Source organism: Montipora foliosa, chromosome 1, assembly GCF_036669935.1.
Source record: "Montipora foliosa isolate CH-2021 chromosome 1, ASM3666993v2, whole genome shotgun sequence".
Taxonomy (NCBI): domain Eukaryota; kingdom Metazoa; phylum Cnidaria; class Anthozoa; order Scleractinia; family Acroporidae; genus Montipora; species Montipora foliosa.
Window position 1 is genome coordinate 22,310,011 of NC_090869.1, and position 15,000 is coordinate 22,325,010.

The window sequence follows — 15,000 nt, forward strand, 5'->3', positions numbered from 1 at the left end:
TGCGAATCGTGGCGGATTGGTTGAAAACGAAAGGCCTACACAAGCTTTGTTCCGTATTTGAAGGTATTAAGAACCATTTGATATATCTTCGAATATATAAATATATTAATTTGTATTTACAATATAAACAATAATTAAATACAATACCGACGTCGCCTGATACGATTTATAGAGACCAAACCGGCGTATTTATGAATATTTATTATTTTATTTTTTTATTTACTTAACTTATACACGTTAAAAAAATTCATCAGGTACAATTCCAAAAAAAAAAAAAAAATTTCTACAATCCTAAAATATAAAATCTTAATCCTATTATTACATTAATTTACAAAATAAGCTACCTACAGACCTGATTTCCATGAATGTCGTGTATTCAAAAATTTTGATAGAGAAGGCGTTTAAATTGATCTATGGAACTCGATTCCCTAATGTTACGATATATGCTGTTCCAAAGAGTTGCGCCGCTGTAACTAAAACTATTTTTCATGTAGTTTGTTCTCGAAAAGGGAACAACAAGTTTATTAGCCGAATCCCTCAGAGCATAGTTTGATACATTTCGCGTTACAAATTTAGACGTGAGATATTCGGGAACCAGACCATTTAAAGACTTGAAAACCATTAAAGCTTTCTGAATTTGACGTTGAGAATTTAAGTCTTTCCAGCTGAGTTTGTGAAACAAGGAATTAACACCATCGTCATAGCTCGATGAAGTTATCACTCGTGCAGCACGGTTCTGTAGTTTTTGTAGCTTGTTAGATAATGTTTTACCACAATTACCCCATACTAGGCTGCAGTAATCAAAATGGGGTTGAATTAGTGAGTTGTATATACTGAGTAAGGTTGATTGAGGCACAAATGGCTGAACTCGTTTAATGGCTCCAATTGCGGAAGCAATCTTTTTACACAGTTTATCAACGTGGAAATGCCATGTTAGATTTTCGTCCACATAAATTCCAAGTGATTTCACTGAGGAAACTTTTTCAATTGGAACATTTTCAATGGAGAGTTCAAGAGTATCAGATAGAGTGCTTAATCTTTGCCTGGATCCGATCAACATAAATTCAGTCTTTGTAGCGTTCAAAGTAAGTTTGTTTAGACACAAGCCTGATTTGCTTAGCTTTTCAAGGTCATGAGCATCCTCGGAGACCCAGGGGCAGATCGCGGAGGCAAGGGAAAGTCAAAACGGGCGAAAGAAGATGGCGACGAAGAAAAACATAGTAGGGCGAGAAGAGCCCCTGGGGACAAGTTCTTACCAGACCAGTTCCAAACAGCAGAGGTAATCCTCAATTCTGATTGGTGCCAGAAATTCTTTGTGTTTTTCTGGCCAATCAGAGGTCAGCGGGCCGTTAAGTCGTTTCGTGTCTTCTTACACGGAAATCATTTGATCGCCATACTCGCCTTGGTTCGTTTGGCAAGGTTTTGCTCGAGGAGAAAAGTCTCAATCACAGCACAAAATATACATACAGGGAATCGTTCGGAATATCGGCGGAGAAATACGCTGGACCTTTCGCAGGTATTGGTACAGTAGCGTATTTCCAAGTGTGCGAAATTTGTTTAAAGATGTCCTCACCGATTCACCTAATAAAATAGCAGCGATTACTTTTGATCTGACAATTATTTTCATTCTGTCCCCTTATCCTGGTCGAGGTATTTCTAGAAATCTTACATGAATTGCGGTGGCAATAACTTTTGCTAATCTCGAGAAATTCTTGATCGCACGGGTCACACGCAGCACGACTTTATTTCAATGCGCGCCAAATTAAGTTCAATGCAACGCTATCGAGCTCGTGTTCTCTTCACGATATTGTTCACGATGAGCCAACCGAAAGAAACAGTTCAGTCATGCCTGTTGTCGAGTGCGTCCTTACGTTTTTGTTAACAAACAGAGACAGCGAAACCTTTATGGTAAATTTTTGAGAATATTTGAAGAGGTTAAATTTCTATCAAACTTAAAGGTCCAGGCAGATGATGGTCTTCCTGGTGCATTGTGCGACACTTGTCACAAAAGGCTGGAATCAATCTGGAAAAAAAAAGGTCGTCATTTGCCATTTCAGCAAAGCACTTGTTGAAAAGGAAACATCCCCTTTATCCTTTGACACCGAGGCAAGATGCAGAAACTGCTTGTCACAGTGACATGGAAAAAGGTTATAGAATTCCCTTTGAAAATGTACCAATTAAGCCAATTCCACCATCCTCGGTGATGTATTGTCCTGGTGAGTCAAAAAATCACCATGAGGAAAGCACCCAAACACCAAAATCAAGTTGCCACTGCTTTCCAAAATCAAGTAAAGGAATATCTGTCAAGGTATACACAATTGCAATAATTCTGTATACATACACACACTGTATGTTGATGTAGAAACACATGTTTTATTACACTGACAGTGTACTAGAAAATGAAATTTGCCATTGTTATAATGGCATATCCTTAAGTTTCAAGTTTTTCGCAAATTACTTAGTTTAACTTTTTACAAAAGATGCCATATCCTTATCCTTTAGGAGGCTCAGAACAGATGTTCCGCCAAGTGCTCCGGCTTATTGTCACACATGCCACCTGAGCCGCTCTAGAGGATCATTAATGAATCAAGATTAATACAACCAGAAATAGTTTGTTAGATTTGGTCAGGTTTATCTCAAAAGTTCGTCTAGCGTCGTTCCCTGATTTGTTTGGAAACAAGTGAGAAGCGTTATTTTGCATTCTTCCAGTGGAATTTTTTTCATCTTTCAGCTTTTTCTTAAATATTTCAAATTCTTCTTCAGTTTATAGTTCTTTCTCACATCATGTGCTGGGTCACAGAATTATGATATGGTTTCAAAATCTAAAAAACAAAATACTGCTCACTGAATTGGTTTTGAGATACTTTTCAAGCAACAAGTTTTAGAGGGCCTTTGAGCAGCACTGTACCATTAGCATAGCAGCAGTTGGGACCCAGCAAACACCCTTTAAAACATTGCCTTGCAATAGTATTACACAGGTATGAAGCTGTAGCCCTTTTGTAAAAATTGGAGTAATCTTTTTCCCATTCCTCAAACCGAGAAAATAATTTCTCTTTTCATCAGTGACCACATTTCTGTCATTCTGTGGAGTGCTCTTTACCTCTTCAACAATTGTCTATCTAGATTAATGCTGCAGTGACATTTTGCATTTTGCCTGAGTATAAAATTTATGCTGATTTCAAAACCCAAGCAGCTGGATACAGTTGAACAACAACAATAATAGTAATAATAATAATAATAATAACGATAATAATAATAATAATAATAATAATAATAATAATAATAATTATTATTATTATTATTATCATTATCATTATCATTAATATCATTGTTGTCGTTGTTCAACATACTTGTACTATAGAATGAGTATGCTGTTTCCTTCTTTCTGTGGGAAATATGAAAATAGTACATAAATCAGTTACTAATGGTTCATTTTTTGAGGTTCTATTTTGTTTCCCTAAACTGAAATATTGTGCCACTTTTTCTGATGTGTCCAATAACGCTGACAAATTAATAAAAAATATTGAACGAATGTGAAATAATTATTATAAGTTGTCACATTTTTGGGATCTTTGATGTAAAGAGAAATATCAAGGTTAAGATTTTATATTTGCAGAGGTACAACTCAGATTATGTACTACATGAATCCAAACTCGTTTTACTATTGGAGAAGATTTCTTTCAGCATTGTTTTAGAAACCTCAGGACTCCGTTGTTGTTATTACTGTCGAACACACAGCACACTTTTGTATGAAAATATGAAATAGCAAACAAAAATTTCCTTAGAGCAAAATTAATGTTGCTTGAGAACATTAATGACAACCCAACTTACGGTGCTCATAAAATATTCACAATCTCTTTCCTGTGTTCTTTACAACTGTCTTTAATCTTTTTTCACGTTCAGATTATTGTCCATTATCCAAGTAAAATTGTCTCAAAGGAATTGCCAGCACATTTGCACAGCCTGGGTATTGCCCTTTGCAAGGCTATTAAAGAACACATCAGCTGTTACTTTGGCAGCATTCAGAAGCAAAGGTTTTCTCTGGAGATCAGCAAAATTTCAGCCACAGCAATTGATGCAAGAAATCTAGAAATACCTCGACTAAAAAAAGGAGATCAAAAGTAATCGCTGCTATTTTATTAGGTGAATCGGTGAGGTCATCTTTAAACAAATTTCGCACACTTGGAAATACGCTACTGTACCAATACCTGTGAAAGGTCCAGCGTATTTCTCCGCCGATATTCCGAACGATTCCCTGTACATATATTTTGTGCTGTGATTGAGACTTTTCTCCTCGAGCAAAACCTTGCCAAACGAACCAAGGCGAGTATGGCGATCAAGTGATTTCCGTGTAAGAAGACACGAAACGACTTCACGGCCTGCTGACCTCTGATTGGCCAGAAAAACACAAAGAATTTCTGGCACCAATCAGAATTGAGGATTACCTCTGCTGTTTGGAACTGGTCTGGTAAGAACTTGTCCCCAGGGGCTCTTCTCGCCCTACTATGTTTTTCTTCGTCGCCATCTTCTTTCGCCCGTTTTGACTTTCCCTTGTCTCCGCGATCTGCCCCTGGGTCTCCGAGGATGGGTCATGAGATATACTAGACTGAATCAGATGTAAATCAGAGCCAGCATAAGTAATATGTGTATCATCAGCATACATTCTAGGAACACTGAACGATAGACAGTTAGGCAAATCATTAATATAAATTAGAAATAAAAGAGGACCAAGGATCGTTCCCTGTGGCACACCGCATTTAAGAGTGGTAAAATCAGAGACAACCGTTAATGGAGCACCGTTGTGTACGATTCGTCAAATATGATTTAAACCAATCAAGCGATTTCCCTTAAATTACGTACTGATTCATTTTAGTTAACAGTACTCTCATGATCAACAGTGTCGAAGGCCTTTTTTAAGTCGAGGAACACTACGGCATTTACGTAGCCACGATCGATATTAAACGCCCAACTGTCAGTGGCTTCAAGAAGAGCACTAACAGTTGAGTGCAAAGACCGGAACCGGATTGTTGTTTACAGATGATTCCCTCGTTACTTAAGAAGTTGTATAACTGATCGTACACAATCCTCTCGAACACTTTGGCGACAACTGAACTGACAGAGATAGGTCGGTAGTACCCTGGCACATTTCCAATCGTCAGGAAACATGCCAGACATCAAAGATTTAATAAACAGGTCACATAACGGACCTGAAATAATATCAGCACACGCACGAATTAACTTAGCAGAGATATTGTCTAACCCAGTAGATTTAGTTTTCGACAATTTATTTAGATGAGTAAAACCAATACTGCTAGTAGTTGGACGAAAAGAGAATTTGTTGAAGTTTTCAGGAAAATTGTTTAAATAAGTAGACACTTCGTCCGAAGTAGAAGGTATTTCGCGGGCTAGTCTGGGTCCAATAGTTGAAAAATGTTCGTTAAAGGTATTGGAAATCTCGTTAGAATTACAGATAGATATATCATTTACTTTGACTTCCTTTACCAGCTGGTTGTTCTGACGACGGGACATGAGGTGATTAATAGTTTTCCAAGTCCTTCGAGAGTTTCCTTCGGATTGAATAAGACTATTATGATAATAGGATGCTGTTATAGTGTATCGTTACATTTGTTACAGTATCAGTAATTCATACTGAGCCTGCAGTATGTGTGCGGTTATTGTAAAACCCATGTGCTCTTTGAATAATACAGTTCTTAGTTGATCCGCTGTCTTGCGTGGAGTTGTCTGTTTGCCCGAGAACATAACATTTCTGGCGACGAGGATTCGAGCGACCATGCCCAGCCTCGGGAAAATAGAGGAGTTCAATTCAGCTACTACAAGAATCAACCGCTACCTAGAGCGACTGGAACAATATTTCGTGGCAAACAGTGTTCCCGCCGATTCTGTCGAGTCACACAAACGAAGAGCAATCCTAATTTCTGTTATTGGCGCCAAGGCCTACGATGTTCTTTCGGATCTCTGCTCACTGACTCCTCCTTCTGAGAAAACGTACGCACAGCTCACCACTGTCCTAAAGAATCATTTCGCACCGAAGAAACTTGTTATCGCCGAAAGATACCGTTTCCACAATCGTACACAACGCGAAGGCGAGAGTGTCACAGCGTTCGCTGCTAACCTGAAACATCTGGCTTCAACTTGCCAGTTCGGCACTCACCTGGATGAAGCTTCACGCGATCGTTTTGTCTGTGGTCTTTGCAGAAAGGAGACACAAAAGAAACTGCTAACCGAGGAACACACTTTCGATGCAGCACTGAAGGTCGCCCTCGGCGCCGAAGTTGCTGAAAAGGATGTTGCTGCGTTCTCGCAAGAAAGTTCGGCTTCTGTTAACAAAGTCGAGTCTGGTAATCGTCGCAGTTTTCAGCCTATCCAACGTCGTAAGGGTCCTGGCAAGCGAGGCAAGTTCAATTCCTCGGGTAGCAACATTAAAGACCCCTCGGAGTGTTTGAGCTGCGGAAGAACAGGGCACCCACGTTCTCAGTGTAAATACAGAAACTACACGTGTCATTCTTGCGGTAAGGTTGGTCACATCTCGGAGGCATGCAAAGGGAAACCTCAGAAAGTGCATCAGCTGGAAGGATCAGAACCCCCTCAAACTAGTTCTCTCGATGATTCGGTTGATCCTTTTTCCTTCTCGCTGTACACTCTGAGCTCAGGCCAGCAAGGTATTGAGATACCCGTTGAACTGAACGGAACCTCTCTTTCAATGGAATTAGACACTGGTGCAGGCGTCTCAGTTATTTCAGAAGAAACTTACAAGAAACACTTCAGTGGCACCCCCCTTCATGCCGTCCAATACTCGCCTACGTGCATACACAGGACACCCACTCACGGTACACGGCAACTTATTGCACACCTGAAGTACCAAGACCAGAGCGCCGATGTCCCCCTTCTTGTTGTTGAAGGCTCAGGCCCATCCCTTTTTGCAAGAGACTGGCTGTCCCAAATAAGACTCGACTGGACGAAGATCTGCAATATTCGCGTATCGGAGACAGACCTCCCACAGGGCGTGGCTTCCCAGTTGCGCACAACTATCCAGAATCACCCTAACGTTTTCAAACCAGGCCTCGGAGCCGTCAAAGGAATCACAGCCAAACTAGAGCTGGAACCTGACGCACGTCCCAAGTTTTGCAAGGCTCGTCCTGTCCCCTATGCTCTTCAGGAAGCTGTTGAAGCTGAATTCAACCGTCTTGAGTCAGAAGGCATTGTCGAACGGGTGGAGGTCAGTGATTGGGCTACCCCAATGGTTCATGTTCCCAAGGCAGATGGAACTACACGCTCTTGCGGTGATTATGCGGTTACTGTCAACCCCCAGCTTCACGTCCCTCAGTATCCAATTCCCCTCCCGGAGGATGTCTTTTTGAAACTGCGGGGTGGACAACGTTTCACTAAGCTCGATTTAAAGAGTGCCTACCAACAGCTCCCTTTGGATCCTGAAAGCCAGCAATTCGTTACCATCAATACGCACAGAGGTCTTTACCGCTACAAAAGGTTACCCTTCGGTATTGCGTCTTCACCCGCTCTGTTCCAGCGCACTATGGACATCATCCTTCAGGGTTTAGATCCGGTGGCGAGTATACAAGATGACATTCTTATTACTGGCAAGGACGACGAAGAATACATTAAGAACTTAGACAACGTCCTCAGCCGTCTAGACCATTATGGCTTGCGACTTCAGCTAAGCAAATGCAAATTCATGCAGAAATCAGTAATGTACATGGGCTGTGTCATCTCTGCCAGAGGCATTTCTCCTACAGAGGAAAAGGTAGAAGCCATCCAACAAGCACCACGCCCTGAGAACCTCACCCAGCTGAGAGCCTTCCTTGGAATGATCAATTATCACGGCAAGTTTATCCGAAACCTGAGCTCTATCCTCCAACCACTCAATCAGCATCTCCAAGGTAACCAAGAATTCAAGTGGTCCCCCCGGTGCGAGGAGGCATTTAAAAAGGCCAAGGACTCACTCTCATCCTCTCATGTATTGGTTCATTATGACCCGAGCCTTCCTGTTATTCTTGAGAGCGATGCAAGCCAGTATGGCATCGGAGCAGTCATATTTCACCGCTTCCCTAATGGTGATGAGCGACCTATCGCATATGCCTCCAGGTCCTTGAACTCATCTGAGAAAAACTACAGTCAGATCGAGAAGGAAGGTCTTGCCATTATTTTTGGGGTCACTAAATTTTACATGTGTCTCTTCCGGCTCACGTTTTCTCTGCGAACTGATCACAAACCCCTGTTGAAAATATTTGCTCTGAATTCTCCGACTCCAGTTTTGGCTGCTGCTAGACTGCAACGCTGGTCCCTTCTTCTCTCTTCGTACCACTACGAAATTGAGTTCAAGTCATCTGCTGAAGTAGCCAGCGCTGACGCCTTGTCAAGGCTCCCACTTCAGTATAGGAAAGATGCAAGTGTAGAAGAGGAAATCTTCCACGTAGCCCCTCAGCAGTTAAAACGACACCCAGTTTCTGCCGCAGAAATCGCCAAGACACATCTAGGAACCCTTAACGAAAGCACTGTTGCTTACGCAGAATGGTTGGCCCATTAATCACTGCGACGATCCTGACCTCAAGCCATACTTCACTCGCAGATAGGAACTCTCTGTGGAGCTAGGCTGCCTTACGTGGGGTCTGCGAACTGTCATACGTCCTTCCTTAAGACAAACCATTCTGACAGAATTACATGAAGGCCATCCTGGAATTGCACGCATGAAATCAATAGCACGCAGTCATGTTTGGTGGCCGAAAATAGATCAGGAGATTGAACAGGTTACCCGTGAATGTCAACGGTGCAACAAAACCCGCAAGGCTCCTCCAGCCTCACCGCTTCTTCCATGGTCTTGGCCAACAGCTCCATGGCAATGTGTTTGAAAACTATGCGCATTTGAAAACTTATAGTTGATACTTGCGCAATATAAGTGAATAAAGTTTAAACTTTAAAGTTTAAAGTGTTCACGTAGATTTTGCCACCCATCAGGCAAAACATTACCTCATCATGGTCGACGCCCACTCCAAGTGGCCTGAAGTGATTGGTCCCATGAAAACAACAATAGCCGACTCAACCATTAATGCCATGCGTAATATTTTTGCAAGATACGGTCTACCAACACAAGTAGTCAGCGACAACGGTCCACCCTTCCAGTCTAAAGAGTATGAAGAGTTCCTGCGGCAAAATGGCATTCAGAGAAGTTTAGTCTCCCCTTACCATCCCTCTTCAAATGGGTTGGCTGAGCGGTTCGTGCAGACTTTCACGTATGCAATGGAGTCATCAGCTGACGATCCTGCAAGCTCTATACAGCGACGGATTCAGAATTTCCTCTTATCCTACAGAAGCACACCACACGCTACAACCGGCTCATCCCCTTCCAAGCTATTCTTGAAGCGAGAACTTCGCACTCGATTGTCTTTGATCACCTGATATTGGATCTCGCGTGACCGGCCAGCAGGACAAAATGAAGTGCAATCACGACAAGTTTGCAAAGTTCAGGGAGATAGCTGTAGGCGACTGTGTTCTAGCACGTGACCACCTATTGGGACAGAAGTGGCAACCTGGTACTGTCGTACAGCAATCATCACCTGCTTCTTTTCAAGTCCAGTTGAACGATGGACGGAATTGGAGGAGACATGTTGACGATGTGCTTCAAAACACCCCCAGTTCTGCTGTGATTCATTCCAGCTCTGTCGAAGTTACATCTGATCAACCTACAGAAGGCGTTACTTCTCCCAGTACCGGAAGCAGTACACCCCCACCCGAAGAATCTGAATCAGCGGAGTCGCCAAGCACACCTACTCCTCCCACCCCTGCTCCGCGTCGGTCCAAACGTGCTACTAAACCACCACACAGACTGGTTGAAGAAATGGACTAAAAGCGTTAAGTCTCCCCTTAATGACATTGAACTGTCCTTCTAACAGTTTTGTTCCTTTTCTTGAACTTTTGATCATTTAGAGAGTTTTTAACAGTTGTAGTGTACTTCCATTTCTTGTCAGGCACAACATTTCTGCGGGGAGGTGTTATAATGTATCGTTACATTTGTTATAGTGTAATTCATACTGAGCCTGCAGTATGTATGCGGTTATTGTAAAACCCATGTGCTCTTTGATTAATACAGTTCTTAGTTGATCCGCCATCTTGCGTCCAGTTGTCTGTTTGCCCGAGAAGATAACAGATACCTTAGTGGTTTTTACATTATTGTTGATTTTATTTCGTAATTTTCTGTAATTAGCCCAGTCGTGAGGATTCTTCGTTTTTATCGCCTTCTTTTTAGCAGCATCACGACAGCGCATATCATTCTTCAAAACTGAATTAATCCAGGGTGAGTTATTCAATTTAGCACGTCTAGTTCGAATAGACCAATTTCGATATATTAAAATTAAGTCCTAAACAAAAGACATCATCTCGAGGCTCTGGGGAATAAATATGAGGATTTGTATGAGTTTATTCCCCAGAGCCTCGAGATGATGCATACTGCTGATTCCAGCTGGCTGTAAGCTGTGCTCCAAGGTCACACATGGACTGTATAGCGGCTGCCAGAGGCGTCATTGTATACTTTCGGTTCGACTTTGTTGAGCTGCGTCGTTGCTGTACTTTGCGACAGCGATTAGCCGTAACCGGCAATCATTCATGTGCGAGTGAAACTTGAGATTCCTTATGCTGAATTATTCAAGAATTGGCAAACACGCGTGCCTCGTGGCATGTGGGGCCTTGGTTCTCTTTGGTATCGTCTATTAAGTAAGAGATAAATACCGAGAAGGGAGGTATTAATCCATACACATCCTATGACGAGGCATTTGAACAGCTTTTTGGCCCGGGGAGGGGGATTTGAGGAAAATTCTTGCAAAAATTCAAATACCCGGGGGGGGGGGGGTTGCCCGGGGGATATTGAAGCTTCGATTTGACTAGCTAGGAAAGAATGAATTCGTGTTTTATTCTTATCGTAAAGGGATGCTTCAATGTTTAACTACAACAAGGTGATACCGAAAACACTCAACTTTGTTAAGACAGCTATCGAGCGGTTTCAACCCCGTCTTTAGCTCTTAAGGACGTTCGCGCGAAAATTTTTCAACATTGATTTTTTTCTGAAACTTTAACCACTGTAAGATAATGAGTTAGTTATGTCAGAAATGTTAAAAAAATGGGGGGTCACCGACTTCGTTTTGGAGAGAACATAACCGGAAAAACACCCAAAATGTGACAAAATCGGGCTTCGTTAGCGAATAAGGCCAGTGTCTGTAAACCCAAATACATTGCAATTAAATCTTTGAAGTGAAATCTTCTCTGCCAAATATTGTTTAAGTGGACTTATTAAGTGAATTTAGTCAACTGGTGAGGTTCCTTAAAGATCAAGTTCGCATTTAGCGACCACAGTTTCACGCGCCTTGCAGCCGCAAGATGGCAGGATTTGATGTCCCGTGAGCAGAAATCTTGAAATTTTTTTACTTCCCACATTGATTTTTTGTTCATTTTTGGACAACGTGGAGATAATTGTAAATAAAATCCGTTTCTGGAAAGAAAAATAGGGGTCACCGAACGCCCAAGAGCGTTAAATCCAGGCAAAGCTATAGCAATGGCCTTTTGCCCTATCATTTCTCATTTTATTACTTAGCGCGCGCGCTCGTGTATGACGTGGCGTGTGCATTTGCGTGCGCAGTAAGGATGCGCAGAAACAATTGGCGCGAACGTCCTTAAATATGTTACAAGTACACCTTATAGGTATTGAATATAACCAATAGAATGATGAAATAATAATAATAATAACAAACTAAAAGAGCAGTAGTTTGCCCTAGGTGAAAACAGTTGTTACTGTCCACGGCAATCTTAGCAACTCACGGCCTTCTCCATTACTAATACGAGTGGACCTGCGAACTTGGCGGATCAACGAGCAAATGCCTCTTTGCATTCATTTTCAACAAACAAAGCACCTTAGTCTTCCAGTGAGCAATGGCTCGGTGACACATGTTGAGGACTGCAACAGCCAACGAGTATCAATCCCGTCGGAACGAAGAAAAGTCGAAGACTATTTCAGCGTATTACGTTGCGGCAGTTCTTCGGAAAGTGAAGCGTCGGAAAATCGATATTGTTCGTTGCCATATCGATTTGCATTCAACTGAGTGCGTGACAAATTGGCATGTCTTGGGAAAAAAAACGATATTGGTCGTTGACTTATCGATTAGTTTACATCTGAGTGAGTGACAAATTTGCATATTCTGACCCCAAACGAAAGTCGTTTATACGCTTCACGTATCCACGGCAAAAAATTGTTGTCTTAAATCATTGCATTGTTTCAATGTATTAAATACAACTGCCAGCTTTAAAAGTTGTGCGAATATTACTCAATACTTCCACATCTCACTCGCAGCACTTCACTTGCCAATGCATCAACTAGTAATAGATTATACATGTATCCGAATTCTGAGTGCTGGGCTGCAACTAACTTGCAATGGAGGCTAATAATGGAGGAGGCAGTGTGGCCCAGTGGTTAGGGCGCTTGCCTTGAGATCCGGGGATCCCGAGTTCAAGACCTGTTCTGACCACTCGTTGAATTTGATCTTGCACTGCACTTGTAAATAGCCAACTGGTTTGCCTCCGCCCAGGTAGGATTCTTAACAGTTGTTGTTGTTCTGTTCCGTCGTTTCGTTGTTTCATTGGCCCTGAAAAGCTCCTATGGGTAGCGGTCAATTAAGTATGTATTGTATAATGCGGGGGAATATATTAAAAGATATTTGCATTTGAAAAGATTCCCCCGCATCAGCCTCCATTGCAAGCTAGTTCCAGTCCAATACTGAGAATACGAATATGGTCTATTGAACCAACATGGGCATCACCGCAGTAACGACACAGTTCAAGCAAGCGTATGACCGTGAACACTTTGATTTGATTCTGACATTTCCCACTGTGCAGCAACCAATCAGAAGCGACAAGAAACCACAAACCAATTACCGTTAGTGGTTGCGCGCGCGATTGGCTTTTTATTTTCGATTACTTGAAACACAAAAACATTTCACAAGTATTTCGAGTGTTCAGGGTTTTCGAATTTTCACAGTAAAAGCGATCGACAAAGCACTCGTAACCTCATAAAAATGTTAAATTATTGATGATAATAATTCTACCGTTGTTGGACGACGAAGACTACACTTTTGCAATTATCATGGTCAAAACAACATTCGATTTGTTTTTCTGACGATACGTGATACGAGCTCAGACATTCGGCTCAGCGGGGTTAGCCCCCACGCGGCCATAAACAAGGAAATAAGTTGGGGAGGAAAGATTGCGTGACGAACCGAAAGAGGTAAGGCCACACAGTAGGTTCGGAAAGTGAGACGATTCTGGAAAGTTCTTTGTTTCATGACCGAATGCTCATTTTCCTTTTTTTTTCCTGAAACTTTATACAACAGTGCCAGCAGTTGGGTAAGTGTTTCAGCTGAAACGAAGCGGAATATCAAAAGATATCGGCTGCCCGGGATCGGCCGATTATCGATATCATTGAACCAACGTGACAGTACTCGAAGATGTAATATGATGCGACTCTTCATGCTTCAAAGCGATTCAATTCGGCTTCTAAAGCCAGTTCCAAGACCTCAGATAGCTTTCTGAAAAGATGCACCGTGAAAACCAAGACAAGGGACAACAGAAGCCGCTCGGCCAAGGCGAAATCGAAAAGAGACCTCACCAAAATTATGAGGCGGACAACTGAGTCTGCCTCAAGTGAAAGCATTGATGACATTAATGCTTCCTTAAGTACGTTAAACGTCACAGCCAAAGGTCTTTGCCAAAAATCTGAAATAACAAACAACGAAATGGAGGTACCTCCTCTACCACCCAAGAAAAGAACATTGTCAAACCAAGACAAGGGACAACAGAAGCTGATTAGCCAAGGCGAAATCGACAAAAGACATCACCAAAACTATCAGGTGGGCAAGAAGGCAGCTTCAAGTGAAAGTATTGATGACATTAATGCTTCCTTGAGTACTTTAAAAATCACAGCCGGAGGTGTTTACCAAAATTCTGAAATAAAAAGCAACGAACTGGAAGTACTTCCTCTTCCACACATGAAAAGAGCATTGTCAAGCACATTAGACGAAACGAGCAAAGTACGATCCGATGTTCCTCGACCAGTTCCTTTGCCGCGGAGAAAGAGGTTGAACTGGCGGGCAAATTCCACAACGAGTTCACAGGAAAACCTTGACAACGATTCTAGAGATGTAATGCTACAATCAGAACAGCAGGTTGATTCCAGAGGATTTGTTCAATCGCAAAGAACCTCCTCGGATGATTACGACAAAGAGCCTTCCCCTGAACTACCCCCTCGACCTATATTTCTACGGCCATCGCAAATTGAGGGTAAAGAAATGGAGAGCCTACTTGCCCGAGAAGACGATCCGCCATCGCTTCCTCCGAAAAAAGAAAAACAGAGGCGTCGGACGTCCTGCAAAAAAGACCAAGCTAAAAACGAAGAAAAGCGACCGTGCATAGAAGATGACAGTCCGCAGGCCCCACAACTACCCCCCAAAAACGATTTTTGCAGCGGTTTGGCATACTCAGTAGTCAATGTTTCAGACTGGAGAAAGATGGAGCAGAAGTGGTTTGGGTATACTAAGGTGAAAGACGAAGAGACCCCTTTAAACAAAGACTGCGTCATCATAGATCATACTTATGACGAGGTTGAAAATGACAAAGCCACCAAAGGCACGCCACTGGAATCCAGTGAAAGAAATAATGAACTCCTTCGACCAAACGAATTTGCTCAAAATGTTGATTTGGAAGGTAGCGACGACGAAGGTCATTACGAAGAAATGGAGAGCTGGCTGCAAACACCGCCCAAAGTGGAATTTTCGAGCCGGAAGGCTAAACAGAAAGAGGAAAAAAAGAGAAGGCCTTTAGATACAATATCCGGAAGTTTCAACTCAAATGAAAACAGCAATAGCCGCTTAAAATGCTCTGCAGAAACAGGTTACGAACAAAAGGACATTTTTGAAATGCCTTTAAGGA

The 15,000-nt window shown here is 42.2% G+C and overlaps 2 protein-coding genes across 2 annotated transcripts in view; both read left to right on the top strand.

Annotated features, from left to right (window-relative positions):
- The first annotated feature begins 9,466 nt into the window (after positions 1 to 9,466).
- Positions 9,467 to 9,880, top strand: LOC138011210 (phosphatase and actin regulator 3-like). The gene has a single exon (XM_068858170.1). The coding sequence runs from the start codon at positions 9,467 to 9,469 to the stop codon at positions 9,878 to 9,880; it is 414 nt and encodes a 137-aa protein (XP_068714271.1).
- Positions 9,881 to 12,190: 2,310 nt separating this feature from the next.
- LOC137976029 (uncharacterized) overlaps positions 12,191 to 15,000 on the top strand; it is a 6,117-nt gene continuing 3,307 nt past the window's right edge. Inside the window, exons 1-2 of the mRNA XM_068823286.1 lie at positions 12,191 to 13,300; positions 13,407 to 15,000. The exon at positions 13,407 to 15,000 is cut by the window's right edge and continues 3,307 nt beyond it. Of these exons, the coding sequence (XP_068679387.1) occupies positions 13,689 to 15,000 (1,312 nt within the window). The 5' untranslated portion in view covers positions 12,191 to 13,300; positions 13,407 to 13,688. The remainder of the gene's footprint in view (positions 13,301 to 13,406) is intronic.